Here is a 26,516-nt window from a genome sequence, read left to right on the forward strand (position 1 = left end):
TGCAGTGAAGAAGCATAGCTGTGAAAAATCTGAGTGGAAATTGTTGTTTGAACTGTGGTTGTAGTACACATTATCTGGGGATAAAACGTGGAGTGGCTAGAGGAGCGACCCAAGGGGAAAGGCCTGGTTAATATCTACTGGAAGCTGGAAGGCATGTAAGAAAAAGCCCCTCAAATATGTGCAAGTAGGTGGGTTAGAAATGTGCGAGGAAAAAAAGGGAGAGGATGGTCACCGAACAAGGGTGGAGAGTATTTCACTTGACAGATTAGGGTGGAATAATAGTTGCGATCACTAAAGGTCATATGAGCAAGAGGCTGTTTGAGACTTTGTCTTTTTAAAGAAATGCAAGGGGCATAAGCCAGGTTGGAACAGATCTAGGACAAAACTGATGGGAAGAAATTTATGAGAGCATTTGTGGAGAGCACTTTTAGTGATATGAGCCACGAAGTGTCAGAAATGAGTAAGGCAAAAAAAATATCTTTCTAGTCTCTTCATGATGACAGAGAAAAGCTTTAAAATGTGATCTGAATGAAACCTTGAATGAATGATCAAATAAGAAGGATCCTCTGTGTGTATATACACACATCTATGTAGACCAATAAATGTATACCTATACATATAAATGTATATATATAAACCAATACACTGATTTATTATTTACAGTTGGAAATACCACACTGGAATCAATCAAAGCAAGACTTCAAAATTGCATCAGTGAATTTTCTAGCTAGTCTTTACGGAAAGGATGATGTCAGAAGCAAAGGCATATCGTACCATAAGACAACAACAAGATTGCCTGCATGAGGGAGGTGAACTAACATTTCATCTCCTTTTGCCCACTGCTTGGTGCTTCTGCTTCTTAATGTAAAACACGCAGTTCCATGCTTCTTGTAGAAAAATATTTTTTACTCCAGAAACATTTTTCCATCATAAGAGGCACCAGCCCAATTCCCTTGTGGTTTTTTGGTTTTGATTTTCTAAAGTTTTTGGAATTCCAGATGTAAATTGTTTATAGTAAAGGAGACACCTAAAAGTAATGAATAAAATTAATTTTTAAATTATTGTCTTGTGGCTCCTTTGGAAAGTACATCTTGTCTGGTACAAATCCATGGTTGACCTCAAAGCGCCTTTAGCTCAGAGTCAGCTCTTCAGATGGTGTGACGATTTGTTCATAGACAACAAATGACTGCCAAAATTAAACTAGAGAAAGACCTTTTTTCAGGAAGATACGGAAGAGCAGAGGCGATGGTTGTTGGTATGACGCTTGCAAACTGGCAGGTGACGATCCTCCTCTCAAAGCAGCTCGTGCCGGCACTGTGCTGGTGTGAGGCGGGTGCTGCTAGAGCTGCGAGATTTGGGTTAAACCGAGTATGAAGCTCCTAATTGCTTGGGATCATGAAGAAACCCAAGGTTACTTTTGTTTTATACTATTTTCTTTATCTTTTATCTTTGACCAGCTCTTGCATGGTATCCAGTCCTGGGAGCAGGGAGAGGCATTGTCCCTCCACTGGCAGGGGAACAAGTTAGGGCTGTCCACGCCACCGGAGAAGCTGGACACTGTTGTTGTGTAACTCAAAAATATGTTTTATAACATCAGAAATGTTTTATAATATCACAGATCCCCTTTTCCTGACAGCACATAGCATTAGACAGCAAAGGATCCCCGCATCACCACCTCGCCCTCTAGATGTACACAGCTGCTCTTTGCACGGTGGCAATGGGCCATTTTATAAAGGATTTTTTTTTTTTAAATCTTACATGAATAATCCTCCTGGCACCTGCATCACCAATTATTTTACTTCTTATCAGTGTTTATTTGTAGTCAAGGGGCATCCAGAAGGCTTGGGCCGCTGGGATGTCTCTGATCATTAACCGCCATGAATTGATCAACTCGATCTGCTTCACACCGCACGCGTGTCCCGTGTCTTCCTTTCCTTCCCTCCTTTTTTCCCGGCTGTTTCACTCAGGAAAGCCCTGCGTGGCGAGGGGCGGTGCTGCTAACAGCCCCGAGCTGCCCACGGCCCCGCGGGGCGGCGAGCGCGGGGCTCCGCGGGCGCGGCCCGTCCCCCCTCACGGCCCGAGGCCGCTGTTTCCCGCCACCGCCCCTCGGCCGCGAGCACCGCCCTCTGGGACTACAGCTCCCGGCAGCCCCCGCGGCCCCGCGGACTACACCTCCCGGCAGGCACCGGGGAACCGCCCCGCGGGGAGGGGCGGGAGCCGGCCCGTCACGTGAGCGGGCGAGGCGGGCCCGCGCGGGGCGGGGAGCGCTGGGCGCCGCACTCGGGCCCGCGACGGCGAGGGCGGCCGCGTCGCGGTGAGTCTCCGTGGGGCCCGGGTTGGGCGGCGGGGCTACTCCGGCGGGCTCCGCCCCTGTCCCCGCACCCCCGGCCCCTCCCCGCGCCGGGGATCCTTTCCTCCCGGCCCCGGCCCCGGCCCCGGCCCCCCGCCAGGATGCCCAGGCGGGGGCTGCTGCCGGCCTGGGCCTTCCCTCCGGCCCAGCCCCTCTCCCTCAGGGCGCGGCACACCTCGCGTCGCTCGCCGCTTCGCCTGCCGGGGTGGTCTGGGGGTTGCTGGAGGCTTTTGTGAGGGCCCCCCTTGCCGCCCCGAGCGCTTTGGGAGCCCCGCATCCCCGGCGGGCCGCGGTGCCTGCCCGCCTGCCGGCAGTCACCTGCGGCCGCCAACCGCGAAGCGGCCGGCGGGGCCCTGTGGCTGCTGGGACTCGGCTGCTGGGGCTGTTTGTTGCTGCTCGGCTCCGGCTTCTCCTGACTCGCGCCCTGACGCGCTGAATCGATCTGGAAGCGAGGCGCTGCTGAAGTCCATAGCCCAGTGTCATGGCTTAGCAAAGACACCTTTGAACTGTAATTTCTACCTTTCCCGTAAAAAGAAATTATCTCCTGTGATATGAAAATATTCCGAGTGCTCTTGATTCGCTTTCAGACTTTTAAGTCACTGTAGTATTCATTTCTGACTGGCATAAATTTTGGTCTGAAGCATGTGAGTTCTTTCAGTGTTCACGGCTGAAAAGCTGAACCCTTCCATTTCAGAGCAAATGTTTTAGTTGATTTAAACCAAGAAATTACTCTTGAAGATGACAGACTGTTTCTGCTTGCTGGTCTTTGTGCTATGGTGGTCAAAAAGCATAATTCCTACTTTGTGTGATTGGTGTTTTCTGGTTTGTTTGTTTGGTTTTGTGGGGGTTTTTTTTCAGATGTGCATGTAATTAAGAGCATAAGAAAGGTATTGGCTTTTTTTCTTTCCACAGAAATCCCTATTTTTCTTGGTGCTATAGAAAGCAACATAGGCAGATTAAGTTTTAAAATTGTGTAGATGTCAAGTGGATTGACTTGTCTCAATAGGTACTAATCAAAACTATACATGTTTAAAAAGTACCTTGGCTCTACTGCATAATACCTGTTTTGGGGCAGTATTGTGTTCATTGCTTGCTAGTAGTCATATTTGTTTATCATTAACCAGATTTGAAGGGCAGGTACCTTGTGGCACAGGATTAGCACTGTGCAAAACCAGAACCTCTTTCCTGCTATAGTTTTCTTTTTAATGTTAATTTGTGGTTTAGGAGGTTAAAAAAGTTAGGCTGTATAGTTATTAACAAAGCTGGTAAGCACAACAAGCCTTAACGCACAGAACTTTTGGGGCTGTATGTAGCTTCATTGTGTGGCAAACATCACAAGAGATGAGATATAGAGGTTTTTTCAATAAAATGCAGAATTTTCTCTTTTTGTGCTGTTTATCATTCTATGCTTGGTCAGAAGGAAACTTCCAAAAGACATACTTGCCAAAGAGATGGGCTTGTAGCATCACTGAGGTTGAGCAAACTCTAGTGTTAATGTATTCCTGATATGTAGAGTTACAGTGTTAACTAACAATAGTTAATTTAGAATGCAAAACTAATTTAATGAGAAGTAACTGTAAATCTTTAATATTGTGTGTGTTCTTTTCAAGGAGACAACATCCTAATTTTTCTAAGAACTTGGTCATGTAAAAATAAGTTTTGTTTCATGGTCTGTTCCTTCTGACTTTGCCAAGTTGCATAGCAGCTTTCATATGAAGTCATTCCTGAACGTATTTGGGAAAAGAAACAAATAAATGGCAGTATTCTTTGGGAATGGACGAGAGAGGAAATGCTTAACTGTGTGCAGAAAGATGCCCAAATATGTAGGGGGAACATAAGCATGGTTAAAACTCTGCGTAAGATTTACACATTAGAAACATTTCAAAACTGTATTTTCAAGTTTTAGAAGAGAACGTTCTTCTCAGTTCCAATGACTTGATGCCAAACCACCTGACACAAGATAAAATGTAAAAAGAACTAGTACTGTTTGTTTCCTTTCTCCAGGGCTTTTTTAGTAGCAACTATTCTGGGGTTTTGCTTCCTTTCTGAAGTTTTTAAAAAAGTAATGTAAATTGAAATATTCTGGCAGTGCTAACAATGTCTTCCTACCTGTTCTGTTCCTGTCAGGGGCCAGCTATGGCACAAAAGTCAAATGTTGTTTGAAAGTTGAAGGAATGAACACACTGTTGTCCTCTCATCTCACACTGAAGTGGGCATCTCTATATTTTCTACAACTGAAATGACTTATTAAACCTGGAGGCTTCTGAGCAAGAGAAAACAAAAGTAAGTGTTTTCAAGTAGACCGGGTTACAGTTTTGTGTAAGATGAGGTGTGTGTTTTTCAACAAAATCTAAGTAATTGGTGCGCAACCTCTTTGCTGGGTTGTTGCATATAATGAATGGAAGGGCTGTATGCCAGAGACTCTGTGTGATGTGACTGGATGCATTAATGCATAACATACATAGGCAGATGTGGAATACAAAAGTATCAGACTTTCTGTGCCCGGCAAACTACCTGCCTGTTACTTGAAAGAGAGCACACCCAGAAGTATGGTGCTGCCCCATGGATGATTTAGGCAGGATAGTCCCAATCTCCCCTTTTTTAGGGACTGAAGCAAAGAACGTTTTGTAGATGCTTCATCGTAGTCCTTAGTCCACTTCTTTTTAAACAGAGACAAACTCAGAATGGTACTTTCTCCATGGTATTATGTGTATTCAGAGAAGCAATTTATGTAGTGGAAGAAGGAACTAAACACAGCAGATGAAAGAGGATGAGTCTGATGCATGGGTTGTACACATTCTTAAAGGAAAGTTGGAGGAAAGACTGAGTAGGGGATGTCATTTTAACTGTTACAGTGTCATTTTTTTAATACAGTATATCATTATATAACAGATACAATTTCCATTTCTCTTGTGGCATCATCAGTTAAATCTTTAGCAATAGAACTACAGTGGCCTAAGGGGATGTCTTTCAAGAAGAATGAGCAGAGAGCAACTGAAGGCTTTCTTAATAGAAAACTTTGAAGCTGTATTTGCTATCCCATAGGCTTTCCTGTCAACTGCATCAGCTTTTGACAATGTGGGAGGTATACATTCCCTGCAGGGGATGCAGAGTAGAGAAAATAGACTGGGTGGGTTTAGAAAACCACAGATCAGCCTTCAGGCATAAGTTTCCTGCAGATGTAATGCTGATTCTAGAGGTAATGTGACAAATGGTTCCTAAAAAAACCCACTCACTTCTGTCATGCCACCTAATCTAGCTAGATCTAACAGCTACTTGCTGTACAGGGCTACATGCATAGAGGGAAAACTACTACTTTCCTTGATCCACTCACGTGACTGAACTTCCACTTTAGAACTCAGTTACCAGAGTAAATATTAAGAAAAAGTCAGGAAAAAATATAATCATGGCAAGAGAAAGATATGATGCATAGAACAAATACAGGAGAAGCAATAAGTGAGTACAAGTGGACAGAAATAATTGTTAGCATAAATTAGAAGGAATAGACCTCTGACAATTGCTAGAAAACAGGACTTAGCAAATTATATTTATTACCACTGAAGTAGGTGCTGCTTTTCCTTGTTACTGTGATATAAAGCATGAGAAATATCTAACTAAGAGATCAGAGTCCATCAGCAGATAAGTTACTTAGTGTCCATGCTGGCATGTGTCCTACTGTATCATCTGTCTTTGTGAGAGAGCTTGTAATTCTCTTACAAGAAAGCTTGCTGGGATAAAAGCCAGGGATATCACCCTAAGCTACATTTTCAATATAATTTGAAAGGAGGAAGCAATTGGCTTGATAATTAGAAAAAGTAATGTTACAAACTTTTATGTTAGGTCTTGTTGGAAGTTGTGATTTACTTTGAAAACAGGTTGGGAGTCAAATTCCATGAGAAGTTAAGACAGTAAAAGAAAACCTGCAAATGGAGACAGGACAAATATCAATCAAGACAGAACTGAGATTTTTTTACTCCCTCCAGCTATTATTTGTTCAATACCTGGCTTCCATGTACAAGCTGCAAGATTTTTTTTTTTTAAAGAAACATATACATAGAAGTGCATAGGATCTGATGGCACTGAGAAAATATTTGCCAAACTTTCTGCCAAGGTGTTGCTACTTGCTGCCATTTGTAGAAATTCATTGTCAGGATATTATTTTTTTGTTAGTGCAAGGTCTTCCTTCTAATATCTTCAAAACTACCTGGTATAGTAAGTCTATAAAATAGGAGTGGGCAGGCAACTGGCGCACTAATTTGTTTGCTGAATTAGCAGTCACTTGACTGTTGTGAACTTTTGTCATTTGCACTTGTTCATATTGAGTCCTTTGGGGGCAATGACTTGCCCTTTCAAATACAGGGCACATTAGGGAACAAGAGGATGCTTTTTCTGGGAGAGAGTGCGTCTCTGATTCTTCGCAAACAAATTCAGCAGTCCGTGTTGAGCGGTACAGCTTGCCATTCACAGTCTAGCAGAGAATTGGCAACATGAGGGATTCTGGAGTGCATTTTTCTTAAAGACAGGAAGCCTGGTGGAGAATTGGCGTTTAGCAAACAGGTAGCTCCAGGTTGCAAGTTTTTTTGTAAGTGATACTTTTTTTTTTATAGGATACAGAAATTTTTTATAATGCATTACTGATTAACTTGATTAACTGACTTAGAAACTTCAGAAGGGCAAATACTAGTATGCATTCTATGTGTACAGTATCCCATTGAGGCTTGTACTGCTGGCATGCTTTTTGTGTTGTAGTTATTATGGCTTGAATTGAGAAGGCTTTGAAAGAGACTTGAAAGCTCATATGGTTTGCCTGGAAAATGTAGATTTAGTAAGTACATGTGAATGGGGAGTATCATTTAGACATTAAGGGAGAAGACCCACTAGCAGCATAATCCAGTCTCAGATCAGTAGAATCGTGAGGATCCACTTGAGGAAAGGTAAGGGCTGCAGACTCCATTACTAAGAGGTTGCACTGGGAAGGATTTTACACCCTGTAACTGTGATGGTACAGAAGAAATGGGAGATTCTGTGTTTTAGCAATCCATGTTGACTCCAAAGATCCACTCTGGAATAAGTACAGGTAGAAGCTTATGACTGGATGTGCAAAGGTGGTTTGTTGGTGTATATCATAGGTATGATTTGGCCTTGAACACTGATGGTAAGAAATCATAAGTGCTCTCTTAAGTGGTTTAATAGAGCCTCTTTTTCCTGTTTAAATGATTCTTACATCTCAGAGGTAAGTGAGTTTTCCTTTCTTTCTGTTTGCCATCAGTTGCATAACAAACAACAGGTAATTGCCACTGGCTACAAGTAAATACATGTAACTCTGGTGTCTGAATTGGCATTGCTCTAGGCATGTTTTTGATGTCAGTACTGTATGACTTTAAAATGTTAACATCTCTTTTTTAGTGAAGTAGTCTAAATGTATCAGGTCTGAGTGCATGAGTGACATCATTATATTTAATGATCAGATGAATGGAACGCCTCTCCTATGAGGAAAGGCTGAGAGAGTTGGGTTTGTTCAGCCTGGAGAAGAGGAGGCTCCAGGGAGACCTTATTGCAGCCTTTCAGTACTTAAAGGGGGCTTATAAGAAAGATGGGGACAAACCTTTTAGCAGGGCCTGTTGTGATAGGAGAAGGAGTAATGGTTTTAAACTAAAGAGGGTAGATTCAGACTAGTTATAAGGAAGGAATTTTTTACAATGAGGGTGGTGAAACACTGGAACAGGTTGCCCAGAGAGGTGGTTGATGCCCCATGCCTGGAAACATTCAAGGTCGGGTTGGACGGGGCTCTGAGCAACCTGATCTAGTTGAAGATGTCCTTGCTCATTGCAGGGGCTTGAACTAGATGACCTTTAAAGGTCCCTTCCAACCCAAACTATGCTATGTTTATTTTAAAAAAATAGAGTTTTGCTTCTAAAAACCGCCTGCATTGGTATCTTTCACTGTCGCAGAAAGTTTTTACGTTTTTTTTTAATTATTTCCAAAGGAAATAAAAAAACCCCAGTATTTCTGTGGTATGGATTTTCTGTGGGTTTTTAGGTGGTTTGTTTTTTTTTAACTTCCTCTGTTTGAAACTGGAATGCTCTGCCTTATGCTACTTATTTTTTTGTAGCTTTGTTAAACTTTGGAGACTTCTGCTACCTTATTTTTGTTTCTGTTATTGAATATAGTTCCTTTGTGCTAAAATATAACTGGTTAAATGAGTGTGAAAGAGATGTATTTATTTCTATGGACTTGATTAGTTGTTTGTGGCACTTTGATCTCACTGTGTTTCTTTTTGGTTGATTGCTGCTATTTCGTTAGGGACAGCTGATGTCTGGAAGACTGCCTTCATTGCTGTAGACCTTTCTTGTGACTTGTTTTGTATCCCTGTATATCTTTATATCTAATTCTAAAATTTTATTAACCTTTAATGAGATGAATGACTACTCTTGACTTCATTAGATTAAATGCTCATTTACTAGTGTTAAAGCTGCTGATGCTTATTTCTGTGACTCTCTGATATGATAGCTTAGATGCTGTTGTTGGCTTGACCCTTCAAGACTGTTGCTTTTCCATATATATTTTTTAAAAGGATTTATGTTTCTTTCTGCTTAATACTTAGAGTGAAATACTTTTTTTTTCTTCTCCCTTCATGGTTGTCTTAACTTAATTTTGCTACTGTCTTAGAAATTCCTAGAGTTCTGCTCTATTCTATATGTTATTTCTGAAAACCTGTGTGTTATGTGTTATCTCTTCTGTCCAGTTGTGGTGCAGACAGATGTTGTTTTGTTTTTAAGGACTTTGTATTTTATGCTTTTAATTATATTATGGGAAGCACAAGGCAGTATATTCATACTGGTTCTGTAGGTTGTTACTGTACCAAATAAAACTACAATTTTTGTGTAACACCAGCATACCTTGTCATTACAAACCTGCTTTTTCATTTTTCACATCTTCTATTGAAATGAGGGTGCAAGCAGCTTTTTCTATATACCCGCACTAACTTACACGTGCCTCTCAAACACAGTGAAAAATTGTTTACTAATATAATACTATTTTTCTTCTCTTTGAAATAATTCCTTATTTGGTATCAGGTCCAACTATGAAAATAACTTCACTTTTATCTAGACTGGCAGATGCCTTGCAAATCTTAAATGATTAATCCAGTGCATTGATCTCTTTCATGTGTCATATAATTGTCCAGTTGTAATTGTAACTCTTTTTAGAAGAGCTCTAATTTGTTTTCTGAATTACTATGACAGCAAATGCAGGGGCTTCATAAATTTTGTAACTGTATTTTTAGGGGAGGCCTTGGAGATGCACAGACTTTCTTCATTCTTGCACAAATCATTATCTGGAGCAGGATTATGAGAACTTTGGTGTTATCCTGTGTCATCGTTATTGATGTGTGACAGAAATGAGAATGCTTCTAGAAAATGTTCAGTTGAACTTTTTTGTGTTAATTTTTACTGTATTGATAAATCTGATTCTGGTAAAAGCAAATAATTCTCATGCTTATCCAGTTGCCCTTACATATTTTATATATATATATATATATACACAAAAAAAAAACCCCCAACCTGTTTCAACTCTAATAATATGTGTCACTAATGTTTTTTCATCATGTTTACCTCTTACTCAGTATATTCTGTAAATGTCTTCTCTGTGTGGTAATTTAGCAGTTTAATTTCCTCAATCTTTCCAGATTAACATATTGAACATTATAGACTATGCAAAGTTAAAAACTTCATTTTACCATTATGTGTTGTCAAAATTGTTGTTGCTCCAAATGTTGTAGTTACAAATTTGAAAGTGCTTTTTTCCAAAGTTTTAATTAAGTGATGGAGGATCAAAATATTAAATACCTGGAAAGTGGTGCTCGCAATTTACTTGATGCAGTTTACTTGATCTCAGATGTTTGTGCTAGTAATCCTTTGGCAGATGCAGATTATGTTGTGCTTGGGCACAAACTAGTTCTTTATACGTGTAAAGATTTTAGGTTGACACAAGCATGGCTCAGTTATACAATAGTTACAAATTATTTGATGTGATTCTGGTGTGAAGATGAAGCCTTAAAAGGACCAGCAAAATGTCAAATGAGCTTAATTTGTTCCTGGGTCATAAACAATGAGAACTAGTTTCACCAGGCTGTTGTCAATCTAAACCCAATTTATGAGTCTTGGTGGTCTTTCCAAGCTGCACTGCACACATCCTCTAACCTGTTGGCAGTGAAGAACCTTAAGGAAAGAGTAGCTTGTCATTTCATGTTTCTCAAAAGCTTATTTACATGTTTTAAAGTTAATTTAGATTTTCTGTGTGGGCATATGCTTGTGTCTGTTGACATTTATTCATAAAGAGCAGACAGGATCCTTGAATTAACTTCTTAAAATCTGGCCTTCAGTGCCTACCCTTTCAAATGTTGTTGTGCCTCCATTCCCATAAATCCTAGGAAGCACAAATGTAAATATCTTTAATGAAAATACAGATCCCAAGTAGTTTAATTGTTATTGTAAGATCATTGGAGCCTACATTTCTTGGTAGTGTTACTATATTAAGTTCTGGTAACTTTAACAAAGCTTTGTTTATTAGTTCAAGTTAAAACCAGTAAAATTGCTTTGTTTCCTTGCTATTCTAGATTCAGGGAAGAATGTTCAACTGTTTATAACTGCAGAATATCATAAACAAAGTTGTCTGATTTGTTTTAAATTTGCAGAGTAATTGTATTTCTGTTCAGCTGCTGACAAGCATGAGGTTTGTATGGTTTTCAATTTTTGTGCAAGTACAGAAGTACATATGGGTGATACTGGGGAATAAAATGTGTTTGCAGTGGAAAACTACTTGCAAGATTTTTCCCTGTGTGGAAGGACTGCTGCTGCTCCGTGATAATGAGAAAGTTGTAGCTATTTTAAGACTATGATGGAGTATGTTTTTGAATTGTTCATGGCAATATTACTTTGGGAGGTTGCCAGAAGCTGCTTCTACGATTTGACAGAAAAAGAAATATAATATTATAAAAGGAAATATTTCATGTTCATTTTAAATGTTTTTGAAAACTTGTTTGCTCTTTTGATATAGAGGAGTCCACTTCTTTAAGGGTGTGTCCTTGTTTAATGGGTATTTTTAAACGAGAACTTAATCTTGTCTGTTGCCTGAAGATCGCAGAAGCATAGAGTAATTCAGGTTGGAAGGGACTTCAGGAGATCTCTAGTTCAACCTCTTGCTCAAAGCAGGATCAGACCCAGTTGCTCAAAGCTTTATTCAGTTGGGTCTTAAAAACCTCTGAGGATGGAGACTGCAACCTCCCTGGGCCCTGTTTTCACTGCCTGACTGCCCTTAAGGTGCAAAAGTAGGGGTTTTTTTTCCTTAAATTAAGCTGGAATCTGGTTTGTTTCGGTTTCTGTTGTGTCTTGTCCTCTCATCACTCACTGCTTTGAGGACCCTGGCTCTGTCTTCTCAGTTACCACCTCAAAGGTGCTGGTGGGCAGGTGTGAGGTCCCACTGAAGCTGTCTCTTCTTCAGGCTGAGCAATTCCCAGCTCCCTCAGCCTCTCATTATGGGACAGGCGCTCCAGGTCCTGGTCCTCTTGGTGACGCTCTGCTGAACTCGCTGCAGTTTATCGGTGCCTGTCCTGTACTGGGGTCCAAAAGTGGACACTGTTCTAAATGCTGTCTAATGGGTGTTATATAATGTAAAGTTTAATTACTTGACCATAGTTTACGTATAGAAATCAGGGAAACATGGGTTGTTATAAATGTGCTTAGTAGTATTTGGGTTTTTAAAGTGCGATTGGGTTTCAAAGCAAAATTTAGGTAGCATTAAAATAATTCTTCTACTTACATACTGATGAAATAACTTGCGTTAATTTTAGTGAAGATGTGCGATGGATTTAAGAAAAAAAAATCTGACAGATAACACCTTACTTTCAATACATATTTATTCAGCTTAGTTCTGAATAAGTCTAATTTGCATCATTAAAGTGTTGGAAATGAAACAGAGTAGTTGGTTGTAATTCTATATTGAAATATTCTATAGAAATTGAAGTCAGTGAGTGAATTAATTCTCCCTGTAAAGTATGTTTAAAGAAATCAGTCTCATGGACAGTTGGGGGAATTTTACACAAAGTAAACTTACGTACACAGAAACACGCTCACAAAGGTCTGCTTCGAGAGCTGCACAGATATCTTTTTTGTTTGAAGTGGCCTAGTGGGGTGGCAGAGTGGAGGGCAGGAGAGCTCTGTCCCGCTGTATTGTCAGGTTCTGCAAAGAGGAATTTTTCTGAGAATCCAAAAGGATCTCTGCTTATTCCTTTTAATTTACACTGAGGTTTGGATAAGTTATAGTCAGTGTTCTGGAGTCAGATGATTATTTCGGAATCGTAGCTCACCTCATGTAATGCTACAGTTCAGCCAAAACTTAGTGAATGGGCCGTAAGGGAGGAAATAATATAGAAAGCAAGGCTTTTAAAACACTTCCTACTGTTCCCTGTGCGAGCAGCAGTATGCTACGATTGGAGGTAGTGTTGAAAGGCACAAGGAATGTCCAAACAATCTTTTGTTCTTAGAAGCTTAAGCAGTGGGTTGGCACCAAGGTGAGTGTCCAGGATCCTGGGTGGGCTCGTGTGACCTCTGCTGGAGCTTGTCTTTCTGTGGCTTCGCTGGTGGAGTAGCTGCGGTTGCAAGATCAACAGCTAGCTTGGGTGTGCCTGTACCTGCTGCAGTCAAAATTTCCATTTTGCAGTGCAGACCTATTCAGGGTTGCCACATCTTTTAAAAGTAACTTTACTAGGGCTTGTTTATGCTCACTTGTCTCTCATGGCTGGTGCAGCCTTAACTTAAATTTATGTGAGCTCTAGTTAAAACCACTTTCTATGCTGACGTAGAAACCTGGGGCTGCTGTGCCTTTGTCTCTGTCTCTCCTGGTATTTCTCACTTAAAATATGAACAAAAACCACTTCATATGGAAAACATTTTAAAACAAGCTTCTGAATAAATATACCTTTTACCTTTATAAATATCTGGCTATTGGAAAACTTAATCTTCTATAAATTAAGGAAAGTAATCTGAACAAATATTGGATGTTCACAATTTAACATGGCAATATAGAAAATGTTAAATTTACCTTAAGTGTTATAGTATGTAAGATATTGCAAGGAAGGAAAAACTGTGAAAATATCTTCTTTTAATCTTCTAAGTTTTATATTCAAAACATTAGTCTCCAATGTTGCAATAGTTTTTCTGTGGAGGTAGTTTGAAAGAACAACGATTTAATGTTGATTGCTAATAGCTTTTCATTTGAATTGTTGGCCTTGCACTAAAATTAATTCAGGACCCCTCTGTTTCAGTGTTTGGAGAGAGCTGAGACTGCCGGACACGCAGAAAGGAAGTAATACCTCCATGTGACAGGGCCACACAGGCTCTGTGGCATTCAAAAGCATTTTTCTTCATTTTTCAACTTAATGTGGGTTCCTTTCTTCTTTTTTTTTTTTTTGTGGCGGTGTGTGATTTTTATACTGATAAGCTGTATCACTGAATATTACAGTTTTAAACATGATGTCAGGTTTCCTACGTTTTCTTTATGAGATATGGAAGACTTGGGCTCTGTAAGGAGGTAACAAACCAGTAGAACTTCAGGTTGTGGTTTCCCACCTTCTTCCTGCACAGAGGCATTCCTGTATCGTTATAGTGACTTCAAGGCATTTTGGATCTTGCAGTTTAATCTTTCGCTACTGCTTGTGTAGGACTGTTGCAGTGTCACTGTGAGCCCACTGTTACGCAGGAGCATGGGCTGGTTTGTCATGGTGCAGAGAGATCTGTGCAAACTTTTTTCAGTGTTGAGAGGGGAGAGAAAGTGCTTATTTAAGGCTACAGTGATTCATTTATGGAATAGAAACAAAGATTGTGTGGTCTGTAATCACCAACACCACCACCCACCCCCCCACAAACAAACAAACAAACAAAACCTCTTCAAGATTGCTGCACAATGTCCAGTCGGCTTGATGAAGGGTGTGTGAGTAGTGAAAGGGAAGTATAATTTGGTACGAGGTTACTGTTTGGAGTAACTTCAAGTATGAGCATTTTCCCAGTGTTTGTTCTAGAGATCCCTTGTGCAATGTCAGGAAATTATTAAGGAGATGAATCCTGTATCATGTGATTCTGTCTTTAATCAATACCATTTAAAAAAAAATAAAATCCTTTTCCTTTAAACATATCAAGGCTATTCAGACCAGAAGGCTGGACACTCCCCCTTCTGGTGTGCTAACTGAAGTTTCAGTTTAGGAAATGAGGGGTTGTTTTTAAATTTAGAAGTACTGTGGAACTCCTGCTTTTTCCCTCTCTCTCTCTCTCTCTCTCTCTCTCTCAACTTGAAACACTTGAGTGTATTGACATGGTTGTGATTTCAAGAGCTGTGCAATGATTTTATAGTTTCTGTTTTCCTAAATGAAGTCTTAATACAAATGCTCCAAGTAGGTTGCATTTCATAGTATATGTATCCTGTTGCTTAAAACAAGCACTCTAATGTCTGTTGACTGAACTAATAATAGTATTCAAACAACTGAATTCCAAAATATAGCTTGAGTCAGAATATTTCTTATAATAAGAATCAATCCCAGAGCTAGTAATGAATTTCTTTTTTGATTTGGATGCTTTTAAATAGTGACCTTCAATTACAAGGCATTGTGTAATTTTTTAAATTAATAGTAACTTGCAAAACATTCTTGGAAGCTCTTGATGTCTACCTGTGGAGCTCCAAAGTCTACAGTCTCTCCTGTAAATAATATGTAATCCAAGAGGAAGTTTAAGTCTCCAATTTGTGCTTTCTCATCAGATACCCGGTATGGCCTCATCATCAACACCTAAATATAATTCAAACTCCTTGGAGAGTTCCTCAAGTAAAAGGGTGAGTGTAAATTTTTTCATGTTTTTTATGTCAGAGGTCCCAGAGATCATAATCTTCCATATTTGGGTAGAAAATTGAGTATCTGAATGACTTTTTTCTTGAATGTATATACTTATTTTTATTGCTAAAATTCTAATGCAGTTAACTGAGTTGATTTAAAAATCTTTCAGAGTGGATGGGTGAAATACTTTCTGTATCACAAGTTATGAGAGCCATCTTAAAATCAATTTTAATATACTTACTCTTATCCTTGCTTTCTACATTGAAATATTCTGTGGCATTCTTGAAAATTTTTGGCACTTCAATGCTGTAGAAAGATTCTGTACTGCAATTGATAAGTTACACCTAGTTATGTTTATCTGGCTCAGTTTTTTAAAATGTTCATCTGTAGTGGGAAATACATTAAAGCAATCTAAATGGCATTCCCCTCTGCTTTTTGATGCTGTGTGGCTGAAGAAAATGTAACCTGCATGCAAGAAAACAGAAACTAAGATTTTATTTAGCTTTTTAAACTTTTCAAAAACAAAGATTATTTTCCTTTAATCATTCTTAAAAACTAATGAATGTGGGAGAGGCAAAAATGAGCAGATTGTGTGTAATAGTTGTTAGTTGCTTAAGTGATTTCAGTTGATTTGTTCTTCCAAGCCCAGCATACTTGGAAAATTAAATGCACAAAACTTTCAGAGAACTTACAGTATAGAAATTTAATTCCAATTTAATATAAATATAGTTAACTATCCTTTTAGAAGGAGAAAGACTAAAACATACCTATGTTTCAGATCTGTTCAACCTTTAAATGTTTAATAGTTGCAGTACAGGATAGTGGTGAGTTCCTTTTTTGGTTCAGTCTGTCAATTTCTACTGTGGAAAAACCTCTTCTTTCCCTTGCAGAAATTACCTTTAAGATTTTTTTTTTAATCTGGAACTTGAAGGAATTGTAAATAAAATATGATGTGCTGTTGTACTTCTCTTTCTTTAGACTCTAAAAGATGGAACTAACTGGGAACAAAACGAAGAAATACCTCGTCTGCCAGGAGAGACTAGAGTTACAGGTATGGAGCTATATAGCTGCCTAATGCAGTGTATGTTTAGGAGTCTGGCATATACATGTATCTTACTGGATTGTTTCATAATTTGGGCTGGTTTGGGCTGGGGGCAGGGGTAAGTCATGCTAAAATGTCATGAATTTTTTTAAGTAATTGCAATAGGGACTTTTTATCACTTATAACAATAACTTAAGTCTTTAAAATCTTGGTTTCCACACATGGCAGATCCTCTGATAGAAAGAAATTGCAAGTCAAATGTGTCATAATTGTATCTACAGACTAAGTAGCACATGTCTAGTGATGACAGCCCCTCCAAGCTTTCAAAAGTCAAGAGACTTCTACATGCCACCCACTATGTATTGATATCTTGTACAGTAGTGTGGAACCTTATCCCAAACGGTGACTACCCTAAGTATAATCTTATGCTTCCTTGACACAACATGGCATGCACGTAGCTACTATGCACTTGTTAGCCTTCACATACAGTAATGTTGTAGCATAAGGAAGATTAATGTATTGTGTACAGTGGTTTCTTACTTGATGGAGGCTCTTCCTGGAATGGAGCTTTCCACTCATGGAAGTTTGTGTTGAGGTATCAGAATGCAACTGAAAGTGGTCTGTCTTTTATTTGTGAAGCTTCTGCTTGCCCCCTGCCCGAGGATTTGTTAGGTAGGTTTGTAAACAAGATTGGCTGAGGTAAAACCAAAGTGGTGATTCAGAGGGAGTAGTTACGTTTTTAAAGAGGAAAATTGTGGGGAAGGCATGAGGGAGAGGGTGTGGGACTAAGATGAATGTTTGATATGATCCTTATGAAAATTGTCTGTGCTTTGGGGCAGCACACTGGAAGGAGGGTGCTTTTCGTGGAAGGCAGATAAATAGACTGGGCTAAAGAAATTAGTGGACAGGGAGAAATAGGTGGTTTGTAGTGCTTCACTTCAGCCTTTAATAGCATTGCTTCAGTTAAATATTTCTTTCTTGAGTAGTATGTGTTAGTACTCATTTTGTTACTGTCCTTGCTGAAACACTGCTGATGGCCCTGCTGCATTTGATTGCCTCAAATTGAAATGTAATGTTTCTCTTCAGGATGGTGAGTTCCCTAAACACTTTACAACTTGAACTACGTACTTCAATGCAGAATCGGTTACAGAGCACTGAAAGATGTAATAGTATCAACAGAAGAATGTTTTTGTTCTAGGATAGTGAATAGACTGGTTCAGTAATCACAGAGAGGACTTAAAATCTACTCGCTGTTTTATGTCCTGCCCTCTCCCATGTACTGCCGAGAAAGAGAAAAACACAAATGTAACTAGGGAAGGCTACTGAAATCTGCTGATTTAATTTGGGCAAGTTTTAGTATATGGAACTTTCACATTTTCTTAATAATTCAAGTGGACAAAATTCAGATTTATTACTTTTTAAATTCATTCATCTCTGAGAGGCTCGTACGAGTGCAGTGCTCTCTATTTTACTGCTACTTAACTGATGCTGTCCTTAGCTCTGATTTTTTTGCAATCTTTAAGAAATGCTGCATTTCTTACAGACAAGGATGTTATTTATATGTGTCCATTTAACGGCCCTGTTAAAGGAAGAGTGTACATCACAAACTACAGGCTGTACCTAAGAAGTGTGGAAAATGTGAGTAATATGCCACAATTACTTCTGTGGGATGAGTTGGCTTTAAACCCCCTTCCCTTCACCCCCACTGCCTTTGATTTATTTTGTGGCCAGTTCATTTGTTTTAGTTTTGGCACATGTATGCTTATGGAATTGCATGGGAGGCTTTTTACTTGAAATGGTCTGTCATGTTTGTAATAACCATATCTTAATTGTGTAATGACTAAATAGTAATTGCCTATGTACCATTGAGAAGTCCATATAAAAATGGAAGTTCTTTAAAGTTAAATGTGTTGTAAAAGTGTGATTTTTAATTTTTTTTTAAAATTTTTTTTCCTGGTAAAATTACAGTTTAATCACTTACACTGAACTGATACCTTTATCTTTTGTCTGTTGGAGCCTTTTTGATAGCTGTTCCCTTTACACTTATTCTGTGATAGATCAAGGGCAGCAACTAATGATGTGCAATAGTTCTTAAAATGGCTATCAGTAAACCAAGATTTTGATTGTCCTTGCTGTTGGAAAAGAAAAATACTTAGATCAATAGAACCTCACATGGGTGGGGGGAGTAGTAGTCTGTTCGATAAGCAGCAACATGAAAGAGAATAAAATGCGCTTGTTATCTGTTTCGTAATTTTTTTTTTAATAAGGTTTTAGGACTATTGAACTGAGGTATTTCTGGTTCTGGCTGACTGTACTAGTAATCGCTTTTTCATTTTGTTCTACTTTATTCTGTATATCAATAAAGCAGTCTTAGCAAGCAGAGGCAATCAGAAGTATGTAGCAGAAAGCATCTTTTAGGGTGTTGCCACCTTTCTTCCCTGCATACTGTATTAGGCATGAAGTATTTTTGTTGCATGTTAAATTGGATGATGTTCAAGGCTGTGGAGTGACCGTACAGACTTCATAACATGTTGGGAGGTGAGACTCAATCAAACACAGAAACACACTTTTGCTTCCTGTATATGTTTCATGTCTGCTTTCTATTCTAGAATGCATAATAATGTTTTGCTTGAGTCGTCTTTTCAGATTAATCCTTTCCTTACTCAAACTTTCCTTGCAGGATCCAGTTGTGGTATTGAATGTTCCATTGGGCGTAATTTCAAGGATTGAAAAAATGGGAGGAGCTTCAAGCAGAGGAGAGAACTCTTATGGATTAGATATAACCTGTAAAGTAAGACTTTCCAGTAATTCAATAGGAAATGAAATCTGGAGGTTCCTTTTCTCACTACTTAACTATTTTATAGGAATGAAAAAACACATGTTCCTCACAGCTGAATTTAAAAAGAGCTTTTTGGAACTGGACAGGGAAATACCTTTTGTATAAAGGGCTATTTAACTGTCCTCTCTGCATGCGAGGAGAGGGATTGGTCTTCCTTTCCAAATCACTACTTGACAAGAGGTTTTGCACAGTAGTCTTGTTCTAGGGCGTTATTCCTGCATTTCTTCATTATTTCATTTGTTCTAAAAGTAATTTTTTTATAATCCTAAAATCTTTGAAGAACACCTCAAAATGGGGGGTTTGTAAGCTGTAAAGGCAGTGAAAAGCTTATGTAACAGCTATCTCTATTTCCTTAGTCTCACAAAAAAATTATGTTGTCATGAAAAAATATGGTCATCGGTAGTTCCCAGTGGATAATTCAGGATGCTTTGACTCATTAATGGATTATGTATACACATTTGATTCTTAGTAGTTAATGCGCAGATTGCTTATTTTTGACATTAGTGATGAGAAAATAGCTAGGGACAATGTAGTCTAGAGAGATTATTGGCAAATTTTCATTTTGAAAACATAGAGTAACTCCCATCCTGCAAACATTCAATAGCCCATGAGACTTTTTAGTGAATCAGATACAGTCATTTCTGATGGCTTTATGCCAAAGCAGCGTTTGCAACGCACAGAATGTGGTACTCCTTTATTTGTAGAATTCTTATGCTCTATTCTATTTTATGGGAGAAGAAATAAAACTGAACATTCACAATAGTTTGAGGTGTGTTGCAAGCAGATTCTAAATCATGTTTAGTGTATAATATAGCATTTGTACATCAGATAAAAGTATCTTACTGCTTTGGTTCACTTAAAAGATAATGCCTTTGTTTTAGGATATGAGAAATTTACGGTTTGCCTTAAAACAAGAAGGGCACAGTAGAAGAGATATATTTGAAGTCCTGACAAAATATGCTTTTCCCCTGTCACATAACTTGGTAAGTTACATCATTTACCCTATTGAGTTATCTTAATGCAGAGTTCTTGCCAATTAACTAACTGGACATCGTGGCTGCTTAAAAAGAATAACCACAGAATCTGGTGTCAGCATAAAGAGAATTAATGTTTTTATTTTGTACATTTACAACATTTACATCTATGTATTTGTAAAATTATGGATGCTATATACTATACTTCAGGTAAACTACCGAGCACCTCTCGTCCATACAGATTTCATTGCTTAGAGACTGCAAGTTTTCCTCCCTAATTAGAAAATAGAGTAGTACATGCCTTACTTGATTTCTTGAAAATGTTAAACTATCGGGCAGTCTCCAAGGCAATGATAACTATGAATCACCAAGAGTTTTACTTCAGGAAAAGAAGTAATGGTAAGACAACACTTGTTTGATTGATGAAACTGATAAAAAAATATAACAGACAGATAATACAGTAATGAATTACACATTTATTTCAGGTTAAAAATCATATGGAAGGAACTGAGCGACAATGATGTTAACTAACCATTATCTTCCCTTTTTTTGCTGAAATCTGTGTACTGTGCTTGGTGGATCATTTTGACATCTCTTTAGTAAATGCTTTATTTTTGTCTTTTGTAAAATTCAGTTTACGTTTTATTGGGGTGTTTTCATTTAGGATACTTGTATAAGAGCTCTCTTCACAAAATGTTGGAGGCCTCCACTATGAATTTTTAAGAACTTTGTTCAGAGAATTGTTGAGCATATGAGGCTGCAGCAAGAATCTTATTTCCTTCTCCGAAGATATATGTCAACCAATGGGCTATACTCTATAAACATTTAATTGTTTAAAACTTTTTTTGCAGAAATTTTGCATTCTGTATGCAAACAGTCTGTGGAATGAAAGCATAAGGAAAAAGAAATGCTTTTGTTTAGAATATTTTGTAGTGTTGACAAATAGGTCTTAAGAAATGAAACTGAGATTTCTACATTTGGGTAGAAATCTAACAGTTGTGTACTCACGAAGAAAACTGTTGTAGAAGAAGTGAATATATCTCTAACTCTACTGCTGGCATTTTATACATCTTACAATAGAGAATGATTGAAAGCATAACCATTCCAAAGGATGATGGAAAAGAGAGAGAAAACTATATGTAGAAATATCAAATTATAGAGAAGTTTAGGTCAAAAGGGGCTTCTGGACATCATCTGGTCCAGGCTTCTCTTGCAAGTAGGGCCTTACGTTAGGTTAGCCAGGGCACAGTCAAGCCTAGTCTTGAATATTTCCTGCAAGGTAGATTCCATCATGTCTCTGGGCAATCTCATCCCATATTTAATCATTCTCATGGTGAAGAATTTTTGTTTTCCTTACATTGAGGACCTGTGTGGATTTGCATGTAGTGAATGTGGACAAATTAAGTTGTAACTGACTTAGGACAGTCCCTTGTGGGATTTTTTTTTTATGGTGTCCAATCTAACTACAGGGCTTGAATAACATGGTGATGAGATGTGGACTTAGGTTTTGTCATCCAAAAAGACCTGATGTTCCTGTGTAGTGATGGTAGTGAGTAATGTGTGGAGTAGTACGCTTCCTGCTTTATTTGTTGCACCTGTTGAGCCTAGTAAAGCTCATCATTATGGCCCATTTCGAATGTAACTTGCCAGTAAAAGTTATGCTCAATAACAAAAGGCTCAGTCAAGACAGGTAATTTTGCCTTCAGATTCAGTAAAGCACAAAACTTGGGAGATAGTAACAATATGGAGAACAGCCATACTTTATATCTCTTACCTATGTCTGGAGAGCAGGGTATAACCATTAGAAATTATGATTACTTTGGAGTGAAATAAAGTGAGCCTATGCTATATCATGAAGTTGCACCTGTCCTTATTTTCTAATGTCACAATGTGAATGAGCCCTTAACTTTAAAATGAGTTAAGCGAGTGTGTGATATTTTTGGTGTGCTTTCACAGTATATCAGCAAGCGGTTTAAATTGATCCTGCCAAAGGTGGGTGTTTCTGCCTGGTTGTTCATTCCTGCCTTGGTTTTCCCTGCATGAGTTTGAGGCTGCATGATGAACCAGATAGGGAACTGAAAGGGACTAAAGCTAAACAAGGAGAAAAAAATAAAAGCTTTACCCTGAGTCATTTCCTCAGTCTTGTTAGCCCGATGTGAGGATGGCGTCGGGGCATCTGTGGGTGGATGTGAATGAAGAGGAATGATGGGACTGCCTCTTTCAGTGGCTGGTTTAGAACAAGGTTTCACTGTCTGAATATGACAGTATGTCTGGGCTGTGCATGCCTGCCTTCTACTTTGAACGTACGCTAACGCTCTGACCATGCAGCCAGCTCGATCAGGGACATCTTTTATAAAGAACGTGCTGTGGCTTCACGTGACAGCTGCGTGAAGATGGCAACCCTCTGCTCCTCAAATGCTGAGCTCTTGCTTTTCTCTGGCCTCCTCTCTACATTCCAGCCATGTGGTGGTTTATTCTTTTTATACCAAACTGACAGTTGTATAATCACTAAGTATGCCAATGTAGCTCACTTATCCAGCACAAAATATTCTGTTTTCTGAGTTAGTCTTGTGCCACTTTTAATAATTTTAGGAGACTTGGTTTGAAATCAGTATGCACCAGAACCAGTACAAGAGAGGGCATGTGAGTGGAACAGGGAGCAGGCAGGAGAGAAGAGAGAGGGATGTCCTATTTTTGGCAGTGTTAAACTGGTAATTTTGCTCAGACCACCTTGTGGAACTGCATCCTTGATCTTCAGCTGGTTCAGCAGCACTGATGCTGGTGCAGCTCTGCGGTGGAAAGAAGGCATCATCTGATTTTTATCTGTATTTTTATCTGTATTTTTACCTGATTTTTATCTGTATTTTTACATTTAGTCAGATAGAAATCTGACAGATTTTTATCTGTAGTGGAACCATATCTTTAGAGCTGATCCTAAACAAGTACTTTTAGAGATTCCTTGCTTCTGTTTTCTTCATGCTATTCCATTCTCAGACAAAGGGATGGTAAATACAGCCCAAAACATTATTTCTGAGTGGAGTGTACTTATTGTTTTCAAGATTTTTCTCCATCACCATCCCAACAGCAGTGTTTGAGAGCCTGTAATAAATCACAGGTCTGTTCGCAACTGTTTGTCAGTGTCTCAACATTGTCCTCCGTGCTTACTTCCAGAAGCTAATTCTCATGTCTCTCCAGTTTGAGCATAGGTTGGGTTCAGATCTCCTTGAATCAATAACATAATGTAAAATCTGATAGGTCGTCTGACTGACAGCTTAGTTGATATGGAACAAACAGCTGCTATCCATAATCCTCTGTTGCATTGCAAACTTGTGCTAATTGAAAGAAAATTGTTGCTGAAAGCGTTTTCAAAAACTTAAAAAAAAAAAACAAACAAAAAACAAAACAAAAAAACCCCAAAACCAGACCTCCCAAAATTAAATGTTTGTAGTACCCCACAAAAGATGAGATATATTTAGTCTCTGTAGTTTAGTTTCTGCATAGCAGCTGCTTCACTTCCTGATCTTATCTTGAAACTACACATCATCATTTTTATAGATTATTCGCCACCATAATACCTGCATGATGCGCATTTATTTCTAACCATGATAGCTCTGTGGGAATGCCAATTTTGATGAGAGACACTGGTAGTCATGCTCTCTGACTTTGACCTCTCCCACTCCCAGTGTAGCTAGTTATCCTGGTAGTTTAAAATGTCTGAGAATCAGATCATGCCAGTGTTGCTATTGGATCTACAAAGATGATTTTAGATGGTAGTGAGGCCTGGCATAGGTGCCTATCTGATGGAGCACTTGATTTTGCAAAAAATATTTTTACTTAAGGCTTCTCTGAATGACTTATGTCAGTCTCAGTGCAATAATGGCGTAAGGTTACCATATTTGCAAGTGATCAGAAGTTAATTATGTAAATACTACAATGTCTGATCTTAGTTTTTAGATGAACAGGTAAGATGTAACTGGCTGAGTGGTAGTAATGGCGTATTAAAGGCAAGGATAATGATATCTTTATTTTTAAACATGCTGAGAAACTGACAGCCTTTTCACTGAGTAAAAGCTTAGTGATTTTTATAATATATGAAAAGCATAAACCAGTAAGTTAAAAAAAAAACAATTAACTTTGCATGTGTGTAACACCTTCTTATTCTGGTTTTGCTGCTTTCTTCTTTTGTAATGCATAAAGATTGGTCAAATATTTAATAAAATGTATATATGTTATATGCTCATGTACAAGTAGAACATGTATTTCTGTACTATGATTCCATAAATAGAGCAAATATATAACTATTTGTAAATAGGCTGCTTGCCAAACTGTATTGTCAGATTGCAGCTGCTTTATCTCGCAGAACTATGTTGTGTTGTGAGCAACCAGTGTATCACATACTATTTTTGTGTGCAGAATGGTTATGATAAATTGAATGTTGAAGGCAAACATTTAGTCTGTAGGAGGACTGAAAAAGAGACCGTGTGTGTTGAAATTGCAGGTTAGCACCTGCAAGGAAGTAAACAGAATTATTTGCACAGCGAAGCATAAAAAGTAGCTTACCAAAAATGTTACAAGATTTGAAAGTCTTTTTTAAAGTGAAGTAGTAGCCTTCTGCTTTTAGACTATGGATCTGCAGTGAAATCCCTACTTCCATTCTATGCAAAGAGGCTTTAATTTGCTTTTGCAAAAATCTTAACTGATGTATTATAAGTCTTACTTGTTTTTACCAATTACAGGTATTGGTCAGTCACAAGCCTTGCACCCCATAAGTTTTCTGAGTGGTGATTTACTAAACTTTTTTTTTATTTCTTACCTCTTTAATTCTTCCCTTGATTTCTTCTATTTCCAATGGCAGCTGAAAAGGATTTGAAACTGATTTTTAATTAGTTGATAGACTACTAGGAATTGATGGCCTTCCATCAGACATGTAGCACTAATTTCCATCAAACTTAGAACAGATATGGTCAGTACATGGGAAGTGATTGCAAACTATCCTGCTTTGAACCCAAGATGTGAGATAAAACCAGTAATCAGTATAACTTAAGGTAAACTTGCACTTTATTCAAGTGGCTTTCGGCTAGCTGGTCTCAGGGCTGAGAGGAGGCTCAAGCTTGCTGCCTGAAACTTGTATTGTTGCTTGTACTTAGTCAGTATCCAACCAAACTAATCTAGAGTTGGCTCAGGTATACCTGTACAAACCACAGTTATGCTTTCTGATTATATATTCGTGATTTTAAAAAGCCTGTTCATGATTAAAAAAAAAAACAAACCACACTTTTATTTTACTGCAATATTGTTCTGAACCTGAATGTCTCTTCTGTGTAGGTTTTATTTTTTTTAATTTCCAACCATTGTTGTCGAATTTAAACACATCTAATGAGGCTGCAGTTGATTTAATTCCTGGGAAAATAGGCTGGGTGCAATAGGAGCTGCGGAGAAGTGTTTTTTGTTGGAGAGGCAGGATTAATGATGAGAGAAGGGAATGGAATTTTGTGTGTGGAGTGAAGAAAGAAATGAGTGGAGGTTAGGGTGGAGGCTCAGAGTACCTAAAGTATTGTTTGGGGAGAAAGAGGGTTTAGCAGGGATGTACCATAGATGTGGAAGGAAGGAAAGATGTGTGAAGAAGGCATGGAGCGGAACTGGCCAACTTTTTATTGTACTCTGGTATTTGAAAGGCTTGCGTGTGTGCGTAATGACGCACTGAGAGAGGTTGACAGGGCTTTTCTGCTTTGTGGAGTCATGCGATTCCTATAGCTGGTCATGTAGTTTGCTTCTCCGACCTTCCTCTGCACTCTGAAGGATACTAATATACACCCAGCTGGTCTGTACTAAATGCCTGTGGGCAGTGAAGTGGCTTCCCTGTTTTCATCCTGACGTGAGAGGTTTGTGTATGTGAGGGGCACTAATATGAAGGAACGTGTATCCACATAAAGCTAAGCCATGTATTTTTACTAAGATAGCACCTCTCAAATCTTAAGTCAAGTGATACGAGAACCTATGCAGAATATATTGTAAATGGCATAATTTCTTCTTCCCATAATTTCTTTCTGTCCCATTTGCCTGCTGTACTGTAGAATTGCATTCAGATTATGTGCACTGTGATGTGAAAGCTTCAGCAATGTTAAGTTAATCAAAACATACAGATACAAATGCACTGCATTTAATCTGTAATCTTGGGTTATTGAGGACAAAAATGGAAATATGCGAGTCGTTAGTGCAGATGTGAAGCTTACCTGAACTATAACAAACCCTTCTGGGATCTAAATATGTATTTATCACATTGATTTGTTCACTATAATGGGGTTTGTCAATTTGGTGCATCATGATAATAAAAGGTCCAATTCAACAAAGAATGTTATTCAATAGAAATTACTTCAGATTGCTCATTATCACATTTTGTTTCTAATAAATAAAAGTAATGTACAAACATG

General features: G+C 38.6%; 1 protein-coding gene across 8 annotated transcripts in view; it reads left to right on the forward strand.

Annotated features, from left to right (window-relative positions):
- The first annotated feature begins 2,215 nt into the window (after nt 1-2,215).
- MTM1 (myotubularin 1) overlaps nt 2,216-26,516 on the forward strand; it is a 47,036-nt gene continuing 22,735 nt past the window's right edge. For 4 of the 8 annotated variants that reach the window (XM_072876967.1, XM_072876969.1, XM_072876961.1 and 1 more), the window contains exons 1-7: nt 2,216-2,314; nt 4,478-4,633; nt 15,158-15,229; nt 16,209-16,281; nt 17,816-17,910; nt 18,953-19,063; nt 19,993-20,094. In XM_072876967.1, the coding sequence (XP_072733068.1) occupies nt 15,167-15,229; nt 16,209-16,281; nt 17,816-17,910; nt 18,953-19,063; nt 19,993-20,094 (444 nt within the window). In that variant the 5' untranslated portion in view covers nt 2,216-2,314; nt 4,478-4,633; nt 15,158-15,166. Of the gene's footprint in view, nt 2,315-2,385; nt 2,859-2,977; nt 2,995-4,477; nt 4,634-13,673; nt 13,790-15,157; nt 15,230-16,208; nt 16,282-17,815; nt 17,911-18,952; nt 19,064-19,992; nt 20,095-26,516 lie in introns of those variants that run through there. The other 4 variants (XM_072876962.1, XM_072876963.1, XM_072876964.1 and 1 more) reach the window with 4 other exon arrangements.

The sequence above is a fragment of the Ciconia boyciana genome, chromosome 12 (assembly GCF_034638445.1).
Source record: "Ciconia boyciana chromosome 12, ASM3463844v1, whole genome shotgun sequence".
NCBI classification, from domain to species: Eukaryota; Metazoa; Chordata; class Aves; order Ciconiiformes; family Ciconiidae; genus Ciconia; species Ciconia boyciana.